The 13491-nt window shown below is 53.9% G+C and overlaps 1 protein-coding gene across 3 annotated transcripts in view; it reads left to right on the forward strand.

Annotated features, from left to right (window-relative positions):
• The first annotated feature begins 5913 nt into the window (after nucleotides 1-5913).
• The window catches only part of CD99 (CD99 molecule (Xg blood group)), a 73136-nt gene continuing 65558 nt past the window's right edge, over nucleotides 5914-13491 (forward strand). For all 3 annotated transcript variants that reach the window (XM_078362400.1, XM_078362401.1, XM_078362402.1), the window contains exon 1: nucleotides 5914-6054. In XM_078362400.1, the coding sequence (XP_078218526.1) occupies nucleotides 5985-6054 (70 nt within the window). In that variant the 5' untranslated portion in view covers nucleotides 5914-5984. The remainder of the gene's footprint in view (nucleotides 6055-13491) is intronic.

The raw sequence follows: 13491 nt of genomic DNA on the forward strand, positions 1-13491 counted from the left end.
CCAGCACTTTGGGAGGCCGAGGTGGGTGGTTCACCTGAGGTCAGGACTTCGAGACCACCCTCGCCAACATTGTGAAATGCTGTCTCTACTAAAAATACAAAAATTAGCCGGGTGTGGTGGTGTGCGCCTGTAATCCCAGCTATTTGGGAGGCAGAGGCAGGAGAATCGCTTGAACCCGGAAGGCAGAGGTTGCAGTGAGCCAAGATTGTATCATGGCACTCCAGCCTGAGTGACAGAGCAAGACTCTGTCAAAAAAAAAAAAAAAAAAAGAAGAAGAAGAATCTGCTTAAATGAAAGGAAACCTGATCGTGTGCTTTCTGGGAAGTGTGAAATCTGCAGAGGCATTTGGTGAATGAAACACTCCTGTGCCCATCGGCCAGGTTCCCACCTGCAGAGGAGGGTGTGTTCACATTCAAACTTTGCCGGGCATGCGTAGACATCTTATAACTCCAGCTGCAGACCTAACCCCTGTGTCTTGCGGGGTTCCTCAACTCAAAATTCCCAGGTGACAGTTCCAACTCCCAGGACCTCAGAATAAGACTGTATTTGGAGATGGGGGTCTTTAAAGAGGGGACCAGGGTAAAATGAAGTCACTAGGGTGGGTCCTGATCTAATAGGACTGGTGTCCTATAAGAATAGGAGATGAGGACACAGACACACACAGAGGGAGGACCCTGTGAGGACACAGGGAGAAGACAGTGTCTGTGAGCCCAGGAGAGAGGCCTCAGGAGGAGCCAGCCCTGCCCACACCTGGATCTTGGACCTCCAGCCTCCAGGATCGTGATGGGATAAATGTCTGCTGTTTTAGCGGCCCCGAGCCTGGGATTTGGTTTAGGCAGGCTGAGCAGGTGACTGCACTGTGAAATCTATGATGACAGGAAATGATGGCTGCCCCTGGCCTGTCCGAAGCTGACCACTGGCCAGGGGTCTTTGGGAGGTATCGGCAACCTGGGCAGAGACTCAGTGCCAACCGCAAGCTGTTGTTCTCCAGACGCTCTCCCTCCCGTCACACCAACCTCTTCCTTTGACTTCTGAAAACAAGTCTGCCTTTGTTTTAGAAGTCTCCCCAATACTCCCCAGAAAGTCTCCCTGGCTCCCCCAAACTGAAGAGAACAGTAGGGTTCCAGGTGCACAGAGGAAAGTAATGTCAAAACTCACCAAAGGTAACCCAGAGGGAAAACTAGTATTTTATCGCTGATGGAACCAGAACACAACCGCACCCGCCTCCCACAAATCCTGAGAACAGCAACAGGAAATATGGACAATCTGAACCAAAAACAAGAGGAAGCTGAGGGAAGACCCTCCTCCTGGGACCCGGAAACGATTTCTCAAAAATCATTATTCAGAAAGAAAGAAAGGGGTGGGTGCAGTGGCTCACATTTGCGATCCCAGGCAGGTGGATTACTAGGTCAGGAGTTTGAGACCAGCCTGACCAACATGGAGAAACCCCATCTCTACTATAAATACAAAAATCAGTCGGGTGTGGTGGCAGGTGCCTGTAATCCCAGCTACTCAGGAGGCTGAGACACGAGAATTGCCTGAGCTGAGGTGGAGGTTGTAGTGAGCCGAGATCTTGCTGTCACACTCCAGCCTCAGCAACAGAGCAAGACTCTGTCTCAAAAATAAAAACGGGCCAGGTGCAGTGGCTCACATCTATAATCCCAGCACTTTGGGAGGCCAAGGCGGGTGGATCAGGAGGTCAAGAGATCGAGACCATCCTGGTCAACATGGTGAAACCCCGTCTCTACTAAAAATACAAAAATTAGCTGGGCATGAGGCAGGAGAATTGCCTGAACCCAGGAGGCGGAGGTTGCGGTGAGCCAAGATTGTGCCACTGCACTCCAGCCTGGGTAACAAGAGCGAAACTCCATCTCAAAAAAAAAGTGCGCAAAGTGGCCACTTGGGTCCCTTGGAAATGGTCAGAACTTCTTTATTTCCTGAGCTTCCCCTGGTGAAAAAAACAGAACACATGGAGGCTGCCCCCGCAGGGAGCTCCCCATCACTCGCTTAGCCTGGCTCGGGGCCTTCAAGAGATGCTTCTTATGGCGTCTGGATACATTCAGAATTCAGAAGGCCTTTTCAATTAATTTAATTGTTCCGGATACAATTCAGAAGGCCTTTTCACTTAACTTAATTTTCATTCTGCAGGTGAGAGTCTCTTGGGGCCAGCTGCAGAGTGTCTGCAGAATATTACGGAAATTCGCATTTTGAGCCAAGGAAAGGTAGCATTAAAAACAAGACAGAAAGCACAGAAGGCCAAAGGCATCTGACTAAATGAATCACAAACAGAGGCGTCCCCGTGCTTATCTGTGTGACCATAAATACAAAGCCTCAAAGCCTGGCCTTCAGAAGCCTCTGTTGTGTCTTTATTATGGCGGGTGACAGCGACCTGTGGCCCTCCCTGAAAGGCAGCCAGATTTCAGGCTCTGCTGGAACAGGACAGTCAGAGAGAGGCTGCAGCTGCAGTGCCATCCAAATATCAGAGGCTGGAGGCGGTCCAGGCTAGGGCGTTTCTTTTGGAGGTGACTAGGGAGAAAGAAGCAGCAAGCTCTCGGGGCGGGGGGGGGGGGTGGGGGGTGGGGTGGGGGGGGAGTGGGGGGGGTGTTTGGTGTTTGAGACAGCACGGAGACCCGGGTTTCTCTTCATCTCTGCTCAATCCCAAGTCAGAGTTGCTTCATGACGCCAAAATCCCTAGCGAGCTGCAGCATCCCCCTGCTTCTCCAAGAGAGCCCCAAGGTCCTCCTGCTTGCCTTGACCTAGGGTCCATTCCCTCCCTCGACCCCAGCCCAGGACTACAGCCATGGAAAAAGAAAGTGCTGATTGGGAGACAGTCAGTGGCACATGGGGGTCGGGGGACAGGTGCGGGAGAAAGTGTCAGGGAAGGGTCCCTGGGTGGGTAGTTCATGCAGAGGCATGAACTTTGAAGGTGATGCTTCCATGGAGAATGGTTGCATTTTTCCTCATGCTTCTACAGTGCAATTACATCGCTGGGGTTTTGCTGGCTGAAAAGAAAACGAAAAAGAAAAAATTTATTCTCCTTATATGCAGGTGTACAAGGTCAGACTGTCAGTTTTGAAGACACGCATCACTCACACAGCTGAGCCGGTCCCTGGGGTGCAGGTTTCTGACCTAGGGGCAAAGGTGGCCTAGGAAGGGGTGGGCATGGCGGCAGGCAGGGGACAGCTCAGAGCCCCTGGCTCAGCTGGCTGCACAGCAGGTGTGCCGGGCCAGGAATGGGCCAGTAGATGGCACAGGGTTTTGTAAACCAAAAATATAAGTTTTCGGGAGGCCGGGATGGGCGGATCACTTGAGGTTAGGAGTTCAAGACCAGACTGGCCAACATGATGAAACCCCATCTCGACTAAAAATACAAAAATTTGCCAGGCTTGGTGGCGGCACGTGTAGTCCCAGCTACTCAGGAGGGTGAGGCAGGAGGATCCCTTGAACCCGGGAGGTGGAGGTAGCAGTGAGCTGCGATCATGCCCCTACACGCCAGCCTGGGTGATAGAGTAAGACTCCACCTCAATAAATAAGTAAACAAATAATAAAATTCTAAGCCCACCCTCCCCGCCAGTCCCACCTTCAAAACCATCTGAGTGGACTTTCTCCTCAGCCACACAGCTTTTAAAGTTTAACCAGAGAGGCCGTTTGAGGCGGTGATAGGAAGTGAGGTGGAACATGCCTCATGACACCTCTGTGGTGAAAGAAACCGTTTTACAGCCTCTTCACTCTGACGCCTGGCAGCTGAAGGCTGCCTGCTGGAATAAGAACTTGGGTCTCCACAATCGTTTCCCTTCACTCATTCCTTTCCATTGATCCCAGGTCTTTAGAGAAACGCGAGCAATTGTCAATCAGAAAGTTCTACAATCTACCTACAAGCCAGAAGCCCCGCTGCTTACAGTCGCCCTGCTTTTCTGGATAAACCAACATACATGTTAAATGTATTCGATTGCTGTCAGATGCCTCCCTAAAATGTGTAAAACCAAGCTGTGACCCGACCACCTTGGCACATGTTCTCAGGACCTCCTGAGGGCTGTGTCACAGGTCGTGGTCACTCCTATTTGGCTCAGAATAGATCTTTTCAAATATTTTATTTTATTTTATTTTGAGATGGAGTCTCACTCTGTCACCCAGGCTGGAGTGCAGTGGCCTGATCTCTGCTCACTGCAACCTCCACCTCCCCGGTTCAAGCTTTTCTCCTGCCTCGACTTCCTGAGTAGCTAGGACTACAGGTGCAAGCCACCACACGCGAGACGGGGTTTCACCACGTTGGCCAGGCTGGTCTCGAACTCCTGACCTCAGGTGATCCGCCTGCCTTGGTCTCCCAAAGTGCTGGGATTACAGGCCTGAGCCACTGGGCCCGGCCTAGCTGAACTCCTGTCGCGGGCAGTTTCAAGGGTGGAATGCAAGGGCGGGATGCTTCTCAGTCTGCGAAGTTGTTCCGCTGCCCCTCAGGAAAATGGCTAGCATTTTATAGGCTTAGGTGTTCACAGAAAGCATATTGTTAGTGTGGGGAGGCCTGCAGTGCAGCTGTGGCCAGCGGCGCGACGGGGGATCTCTAGACTCAAAGGCCATTGGAAGGTGAGTCGCCAACGACCAGGGCTAGGGCCCAGGTGCCCCAGAGACTGAGACGGCCGATGGAGTTCCCTATTGTCCCCCACTAATCCCCATGACCAGGAGTCCTCACTCCCAACCTTGTCCTGGGTTTTTTTGGGGGGGTGGTTAAACTGCCTGAGCTCAGAGGCACCTCCAAGGGTCCTGTTGGTCTTGTGCAAAGGGGGTGTCCGCCCCCGCCCCCGCCAACCCTCCTGGGTTCCGCCCCAGCTCGGATGCGCCAGAAAGTACATGGGGTGGGGGTCGCCTGTGGAGGCAGCGGGGGCCCACGCCTTCCTGAGCAGGGAGGGAATTGCTCTTTGCTCCTCTTGGGGACCCCCCATCCTCCCGAGCAGCTGGGAGGGGACCCCATACTTTTCCCAGCAGGGGAGCCTGGAGAGTGTCCTTTGCAGAGCAGGGGAAGGTCTCTGTTAGGGGCGGAGAAGGGGCTGCAGGGGCGAGTGTGGAGGGCTACTGTTTCCAAGAAGTGCTGCGGGTTCGCTTCGCTGCAGTTACAGGCGTGCATTTTAGGGGGTGTAGACAGGGAGGGACCTGCACTTTCCCAAGCAGGGGGCAAAGTTTCTTTTGCTGCCACTAGAGACAAGGGTGTGGGGGTGCGCGTGTGGGGTTGGGATGGGGGTGGGTGAGGGGTCCTTGTGAAAGGGGCGGAGAAGGGCCTGCAGGGGCAAGTAGGGGGAGTTATAGGTTTTCAAGAAGGGCGGCAGTTTTGTGTTGCTCTATTTAGAAGTGTGCATTGAGGGAGTGTAGGGAGGGAGGGGCCCGCACTTTGCTGAGCAGGAGACCTGGGAGTTTCTTTTGCCCCCACCACCGACCAGGGGGCGAGGGAGTCCTCGTGCAAGGGGCGGAGAATAGGCTGCAGGGGCGAGTCGGGAGGGGGTTTGGGGGCTACAGGTTTTCAAGAAGCGCGGCAGTTTTGTGCCACTATAGTTAGGGGCCTCCCTGGGGCGTGCAATTTACGGGGGTGCAGACAGGTGGGGGACCCGCACTTTCCTGAGAATGTCGGATTTCTCTTTGCTCCGGGTTGGCGCCCCCTGAGCGTCCTGGAGACGGGCTCGTGGACGTGCGGATTCCACGGTTTGCTGGGAAGGGAGGGGGGTGTCCCGTGCTCCCCTCGGTCCCGCCCGCCTCCTTCTCGGTCCCCTCCCCCGGCCCGGCGTTCCCGCCCCTCCTAAGCGCGCCGAGGCCGGGGTGGGGTGGGGCGGGGCCGGGCGGGAGCGGCGGGGGCTGAGCCTGCGGGGCGGCTCCCCTCACCCGCCCCCTTCGGGTCCTTCCGAGCTCCGCCCTACACGGCCCAGGGGTGCTAGTCTCGCTGCCGCCGCTACCGCCCGCGCGCTGCACTCGGGAGCGTCCCTACGCGCACTGGGCGCACCATGGCCCGCGGGTCCGCGCTGGCGCTGCTGCTGCTCCTCGGCCTGCTCGGCGCTTTGGTGGCCGCCCCGGGTGAGCCAGCTGGGGGATTCGGGTGCGGGGGCACTCGTGGGGCGCGGGCCGGGCCTGGGGATCCGCTTGCGGGTGCGGAATTGGGGGGCGCCCCGCGGGGACACCGGGACCCCCCTCCCTAACCGCGGCGGGACGCGCTGTGGCCAGGGGGGCCCAGGCATGGAGAAGGCGCCCACTTTCTCCCCAGTTCTCTCCTGGAGCCGGCTGGGAGTCGCATTCCAGAGGGAGAAGGTCAGCGTTTGTTGTCGGAGGCGCAAACTCTTAAATTTGGGGGGGACCTTGGGAGAGGTGGCATTTCATTCTTCCTAATCCCGGCGACTTTCTAACGGATCTTTCTGCCCGTTGGCATCAGCCCCTGACCCCACCCCGCTCTCTCCTTCCGGGGTCTGGGACTTGCGTGTTTAGGCCGCGCGCGGAGGCCGCCCCGGAGTCGCCTCTCGCAGCCACGCCCTGCGTCCCGGGCCTAAATTTGGAATCGCTGGGAGCCCGGAGGATGGGGGGAGGGGAAGGAACAGTTGGAAACAAACTTTGAGCCCTGAAACCGTTCAAAACTCCGGTGTGGATGCAGGCCCCGGGAATTTCAGAAAGAAACGCGTGGTTACCAGATTGTCCATGTGTAGCGCTGGAGAGTTGGGAAAACAGAAAAAGTATCCAGAGAGGGGGGAGCCACGGTCACCCTCCCGCGCCCTAAACCGGGCCTCGTTCTGGTTATTATTTCCTGGTGTTTTTCTGTTTCCCTCGCGTCGAAAGGGAAACGGGGACCCCGCTGGGTGTGATGTGCTATCAATTCCACTAGACGGTGCGTTTCTGCCCCTTCCTGTGGGCAGGCTTTTAAGAAGAGCGGCTTGCAGGCAGTGTAAACTTGACCAGCCTTATCAGGGCTGGACAAACTGAGGAATGAGAGGCGGGAACGCCCAGCTCTGGGAGGGCAGAGGAGGCCCGGTTTGTGCCGCGAAATTTCCTGCTGGTGTTCATAGGGTCTAGCTCAGCCCAGAGCTGCGGTGACGAGGCCTGGTCTCTGTTTGTAGGGAGGAGCTGCTAATGGGTTTACACGCTCTTTATTTTATTTTATTTTTTTGAGACGGAGTTTCGCTCTTGTTACCCAGGCTGGAGTGCAATGGCGCGATCTCCGCTCACCGCAACCCCCGCCTCCCGGTTTCAGGCAATTCTCCTGCCTCAGCCTCCCGAGTAGCTGGGACTACAGGCACGCACCACCATGCCCAGCTAATTTTTGTATTTTTAGTAGAGACGGGGTTTCACCATGTTGACCAGGATGGTCTCGATCTCTTGACCTCGTGATCCACCCGCCTCGGCCTCCCAAAGTGCTGGGATTACAGGCTTGAGCCACCGCGCCCGGCCCGCGCGTCCCGGGTATCCTGGAAATTGCGCTTTCCCTTGGTAGAGTTGACAGGCAGTGTGGCTGGCTCCCTTTTGTAAAATTTGGAGGCGTGTACAGCCCGCAGGGAGGTTCCAAACGCGGCTTCCTGTTTCTCTTTTTTCCTTAGCAGGGAGGGCTCTGTAGGGTTTGATCAGCTGCATCTGCTCCCAAGGCACCTGCAGAAGGGCGTTTTCACTCGTCTGGCTAACGCAGGTCTGTCCTTCATGCATTCATTCATTCCCTCCTTTGCAGCTGCCCTGTGCTTGGGGCAGGACAATATATCCAAAAGAGTTCTGGTGTCTGAAGAATTTAGTTTCCAGGAGAAGAGAGGCAACCAAACAGGTGGACAGGACACACAGGGCGACAGGGACCGCTATGGTTCCATCACTAAATAACTCAGGTGTTCCAAGTGGTGGAGCTTGATGAGGGGCTTGGCTGGGTTTTGAAGACCTGGGGACAGAATTGCCAGCTGGTCCGGCTTTACAGGTCAATGGAGGAGAGAGGGGGCTAAAGCCTTATCTTCTCTGAGCTCACAACAAGCCGTTGCACACTTTTTAAGCCCGCAGTAGTGTTCATCTTGAGCTCCCTAGTTTTGGAAGTAGACTGGGCTTAGGGGCCCTGAGACTGCGGAGACTTCGCGTCCAGGGAAGGGTGGCTGCATAGGGGGTGGGGGGTGGGGAGGGCAGCAGACAGGTAGATAGCAGGGGCCAGTCTGTCCTTCCAATCGCAGAGGAAAGCCGGGCCCTCAGCACTGCTGGATGTCCTTGGGGGACCCTTGTCACCCCCGCTTTCCAGTGCCACCCTACTAGAGATGGAGATGGAAACCCTCTGTCCCGGTCGTATTAATACACGTGTTGTTTCATCAGGAAACTTCACCTTTGAGTTGGTGATGCTCAGAACGTACTTTCCCACAGCAGTATGCATCGGGCTGCAAAACCCCACGGAGCCTAGGGGGAGGCTCTCTCACAGAGTCTGACAGCCCTGCCTGATCTCAGCGTTTCGGGGAACCAGGCCCCTGTGTTCCTTGGTGTCTTCATAAATACTCAGGGGCATAGATGGGATGGATGGAGCTGGGGGAAGGCTGCAGAGGAAACAAGGAGGCACCAGCTTTGTAGAGAGCAGGACTTCCCAGGGTGACGTTGGCCCTCAGGAGACCCTTTGCCAAGGTTGCAGACAGTTTTTGGTGGCCACCCTGGGGTGGGACCTGCCACCATCCTGCTGTGGAAAAGGCTGCTCAGGGAAGCCTCTCAGAATCCTTTGAGGCCCAGGACAGCCCCCAGCACAAGGAATTCATCTGGTGCCAAGTGCCAATCGTGTTGAGGGAAGAAAACCGGGAGGAGGGCTTGGGAGTTGTGCCTAGGCACAGATATAGGGCTGGCTCTGCGGTTGGGAGTGTCCCATCCCTGACAGTAGCGTAGAACACAGCCGATGCATCACTGCTTTCCAGAAAAGGCTGTTTTGAGCCCAGCAGGCACAGCGGCCTGGGCAGTTTGAAAAATTCCAAACCCCTACGTGGGCCCACATCTGGGGAACAATACCAGGTCTCTTTGGGATTCCCTCACCGCAGCAGAGCAAGCCTGCGCTTCGATTTCTCCGCCTCTCCGGAGCGCTGTCTCCTGCCCCTGGGTGTGTATGTAGAAGTTATTAGGGGAATGTTGCTGCCCTCTGGGCAGAGGAAGTGGGTTTTATCCTCCAGCGAGTTTGCCCTGATTTTCCTCCAGCTTTTGGCTGTGGTAAAAGTTGATTGTTTTGCATTTAACCGCCTGCTTTAGGTCGGGTGAGGTGGCTCACTCACGCCTGTAATCCCAGCACTTTGGGAGGCCAGGGCCAGTGGGATCACACGAGGCCAAGAGTTCAAGACCAGCCCGGCCAACGTGGGAAACCCAGAGTCTACTAAAATGACAAAAACTAGCCGGGCGTGGCGGTGCACGCCTGTAATCCCTCCCAGTTACTTGGGAGGCTGAGTCACGAGACTTGCCTGAGCTCGGGAAGCAGAGGTTGCAGTCAGCCGAGATCGTGTCCCTGAACTCCAGCCTGGGCGACACGGAGAGACTCAGTCTCAAAAACAAACAAACAAAAAACCTCCCTGCATTCACTCTTTTCTCCTTTCTCTGTCTGTGAGACACAGTTTTCATGTGAGGACAAATACGTGCCTTTACACTTTGGAGGTATTCAGGAACCTGATTTTACATTTGTTTGTTTGTAAGTCACTTTTCTTCTGGAAGGCCCTACGGTGGTTACATGCTGTCATTTAGAAAGAAATGCAGCTCATACGATACTTTCACCAATTGGGCACTTAGGAATCGGGGCAGGATTTCGTGGATACGGTCTGGAATGCTTTCTAACTTAGGTATCTCTTCCCCAAGGGAGGTGGACTTCTCACTAGCTACATGGAGCTTGTGGTGCTTTTCAGTCGGGCTGAACATTTTCAGATCACTCTCGTTACGTTAGGGGAAAAGAATCGTGTCCTTTGTGATTTACAGACATGGTAAGAAATAAGACCTACGTGTCTTTAGGGGTGCAAAGGAAGAAAAGTTTTGTTTTGTTTTTTTATAGATGGAATCTCTGTTGCCCAGGCTGGAGTGCAGTGGCACCATCTCGGCTCACGGTTCAAGCAGTTCTCCTGCCTCAGCCTCCTAGTTAGCTGGGATTACAGGCATGCAATGCCATGTCTGGCTACTTTTTGTATATTTAGTAGAGATGAGGTTTCGCTATGTTGGCCAGGCTGAAAAGTACTTTTTTGAGGTGGAGGTCTCACTCTGTTGCTCAGACTGGAGAGCAGGGGTTCGACCAGAGCTCACTGCAGCCTCCACCTCCTGGGCTCAAACAGTCCTCCCACCTCAGCCTTTGCAGTAGCTGGGACTACAGACACACACCACCATGCCTGGCCACTTTTACATTTCTTTGTAGAGACAGGGTCTTGCTATGTTGCCCAGACTGGAAAAAACAATTTTTTTTTTTTTTTTTTGGAGACAAGAGCCTTGCTGTGTCACCCAGGCTGGCGTGCAATGGCAGGATCTCCGCTCACTGCAACATCTGCCTCCTGGATTCAGGTGGCTCTCCTGCCTCAGCCACCTGAATAGCTGGGATTTCAGGCGTGCATCAGCACACTTGGCTAATTTTTGTATTTTTAGTAGAGACGGGGTTTCATCCTGTTGGCCAGCCTGGCCTCGAATTCCTGGCCTCAAGTGATCTGCCCACCTCAGCCTCCCAAAGTGCTGGGATTACACGTGTGAGCCACCTGAAAAATCATTTTTAAAATCAACTGTCCTACATTCTTCCTGGGAAGGGACTCCTGTAACCAAAGACAGCTTAACAAGGGGAAAACAAAGCAAACTGTATTGTCATGCGCTTTTCACTGATACATGGCAGGGACCCAGGCATGGGTCGTTTTCAAGGAGGGGGGTTGGAATTCTAGCTGCTCTAGCGTCCTCAGCAAAGAACAGTCCGTTTTTAGAGCATTGGCAAGAGAAAGACAAAGGACTTTGAGTCTTCGCGGGAGAGAATGAGATGGCAGGGAAGCTTCTTCATTCCGAGTCCTGAGGTTCAGCATCCAGGCTCGTGAGGTTTTATTTTCACCTGTCGTCAGTGGTTCCCCTGCGTTCTCCCTGCCGGGGACGTGGGGTGGGGATTGCTTGTGAACGTGGTCTCCTGGTGCTGCTGTAGCTGCAGGCTGCACGCTGTCCAGGGCTTGAGGCTTTGCTGCTGCTATTTTTTGATTGAATCCTGTCTCTTGGCTGAAACACAGTTATCCACCAACATTTCTAGTACTGTTTGTCCAACAGATATCTTTCACATCTCTAGAGACCAGAAGGACTTCCTCTTCTTGAATTTCCTGTTGGGTATTCTTTCTTGGCGTGGTTCCTTGGCGAGTTTTGGGGAGATGGCCATGGGCGTGTTTTTGGGCTTGTTTTTAGAATGACTCAGGGTTGCCACCACGCCTCGCCTCATACGGTCTCCTAGTCATCGCAAGAACATTTCCCCCAGCAGGAAGCCAGAAACTTCCTTTCTTCTCCCCCATGAGTCAGATTCAGACCAGCACTTTTCAAGTGGGCTGGGAAAGGAGCGTGCAGCCACCGGCTTTGCAAAGAAAATTCATCCGAGGAGAGGAGAAAATCCACGTGGGGTGCGTGGAAAGCCTTGCTGAAGAAGCAGGATGGGCAAAGCTTGCTTTCGCGCTCTCTGTCTGGGTGGGCTGGGCTGAGATCGAAACCCTGTTTGTCACCATAGGCAGCAGCTGGATGAGTTTGAAAGCGGTCGCAAACCCCTTTAAAGCACTTTGCTTTCTCAACTTTTAGAGGTGTTCTAGGCTGGGGCGGGTCCTCTGCTTTTGAGAAGCACCTATAGGAGTGCTGTGCTGCTGCTTTTCAAAGAGCCAAGCAAAGCGTTTCTCCGAGGGCGCTGTTTAAAAGCTGTTAACAATGTAACTAGGGCCAGGCGAGGTGGCTCACGCCTGTCATCCCAGCACCTTGTGAGGCCGAGGCAGGCAGAGCACGAGGTAAAGGGATCGAGACCAGCCTGGCCAACATGGTGAAACCCCGTCTCTACTAAAAATACAAAAATTAGCCAGACGTGGTGGCAGGTGCCTGTACTTCCAGCTACTCTGGAGGCTGAGGCAGGAGAATCGCTTGAACCCAGGAGGCAGAGGTTGCGGTTAGCCGAGATGGTGCCACTGCACTCCAGCCTGGTGACAGAGTGAGCCTCCGTCTCAATAATGATAATAATAATAATAATAATGTAATTGGTTGAGCTGACAGTCCTTCCTGAGGAGGTGGCAGACCAGCCAGAGCCGTTACATTGCAGAGACTCGGCAGGCACTACTCATGGGACACAGGGCAGCCGGACAAGCCTCTTGCTTGTGTCTGCTTTTCCTGACCCTGCAAAATTATTGTCTAAATACGCCTTTGGCAAGCATTGATCCACGAGGGGATGCTGACCAGAAGGAGCCTTCGTATCTGCAGGAAGACGATGGACGGGAATGCTGACAAGAATAAACAGACCGCATTGTCCTTAAGGGCCAAGGGACTTGTGGAGGCATAGAGATTTTATAACTACTGCCAGGTCTCAAAGATTGCCAGTCCGCCTCTCCTGCGGCTGCTGCTAGTTTTCTTCTTCTGCGGGGAGCAGGTTTGGTTCTAAATGTGAATTAACACGGGGCTGTCTTCGATGAATTCAGCACAAAACGTTCTCAGCAGTTGAAGGGACACACAAAGAGAGGAAAGTGTCAGGCATTTAATGCAGAGATTCATACCTAGAATAGCAGGACGGGGAAGTTTTGGATGTGGCAAGCAGGAGACAGATATGAACATGTGACTTCTGCAGACTCTGCAGAGGCCACCATAAAGGTAGAGGCCCCCCCGTGTTGAGGTCTTTACTCAAGAGGCTGTGGTTGTGGTCTAACACAGCATCCAGCAGACACACAACACGGACAGCCACAGCTGTCCACATGCTCCTTACACACTCTTCATATCATAAGTGTATTACTTGGTGGTGGCTTGTAATCTTTTTTTAAATTTTATTTTAAACTTTCCCAGGCTAGAGTGCAGTGGCATGATGGTAGCTCACTGCAATCTTGACCTCCTGGGCTCAGGGGAATCTCTAACCTCAGCCTTTTGAGGAGCCGGGACCACAGGCATGTGCCACACTCAGCTAATTTTTTAAATCTTTTTGTAGAATAGGCGTCTCACTATGTTGTCCAGGCTGGTCTCGAACTCTTGGGCTCAGGCAAACCTCCCACCTCGACCTCCCAAAATGCTGGGGTTGCAAGCGTGAGCCCCCATGCTCAGACCACAATATTAGTATTATTTTTTGAGACAGGATCTCACTCTGTTGCCCAGGCTGGAGTGCAGTGGTATGATCTCAGCTCATAGCAGCCTTGAACCCCCGGGCTCTGAGCCTCTTGTGTGTAGTTAGAGACAGAGTTTCACTCTGTTTTCCAGGCTAGTGGGCATATTTTAATATTTTAATCCTACAGAGTGCAGGCTAAGAATACACCAGCATCTGTGATGCCCGTCCCTCCTGCATTCCTGATTTCTGGGTGACGGTTTCAGATGCAGACC

This window comes from Callithrix jacchus, chromosome X, assembly GCF_049354715.1.
Source record: "Callithrix jacchus isolate 240 chromosome X, calJac240_pri, whole genome shotgun sequence".
In the NCBI taxonomy this organism is placed as follows: domain Eukaryota; kingdom Metazoa; phylum Chordata; class Mammalia; order Primates; family Cebidae; genus Callithrix; species Callithrix jacchus.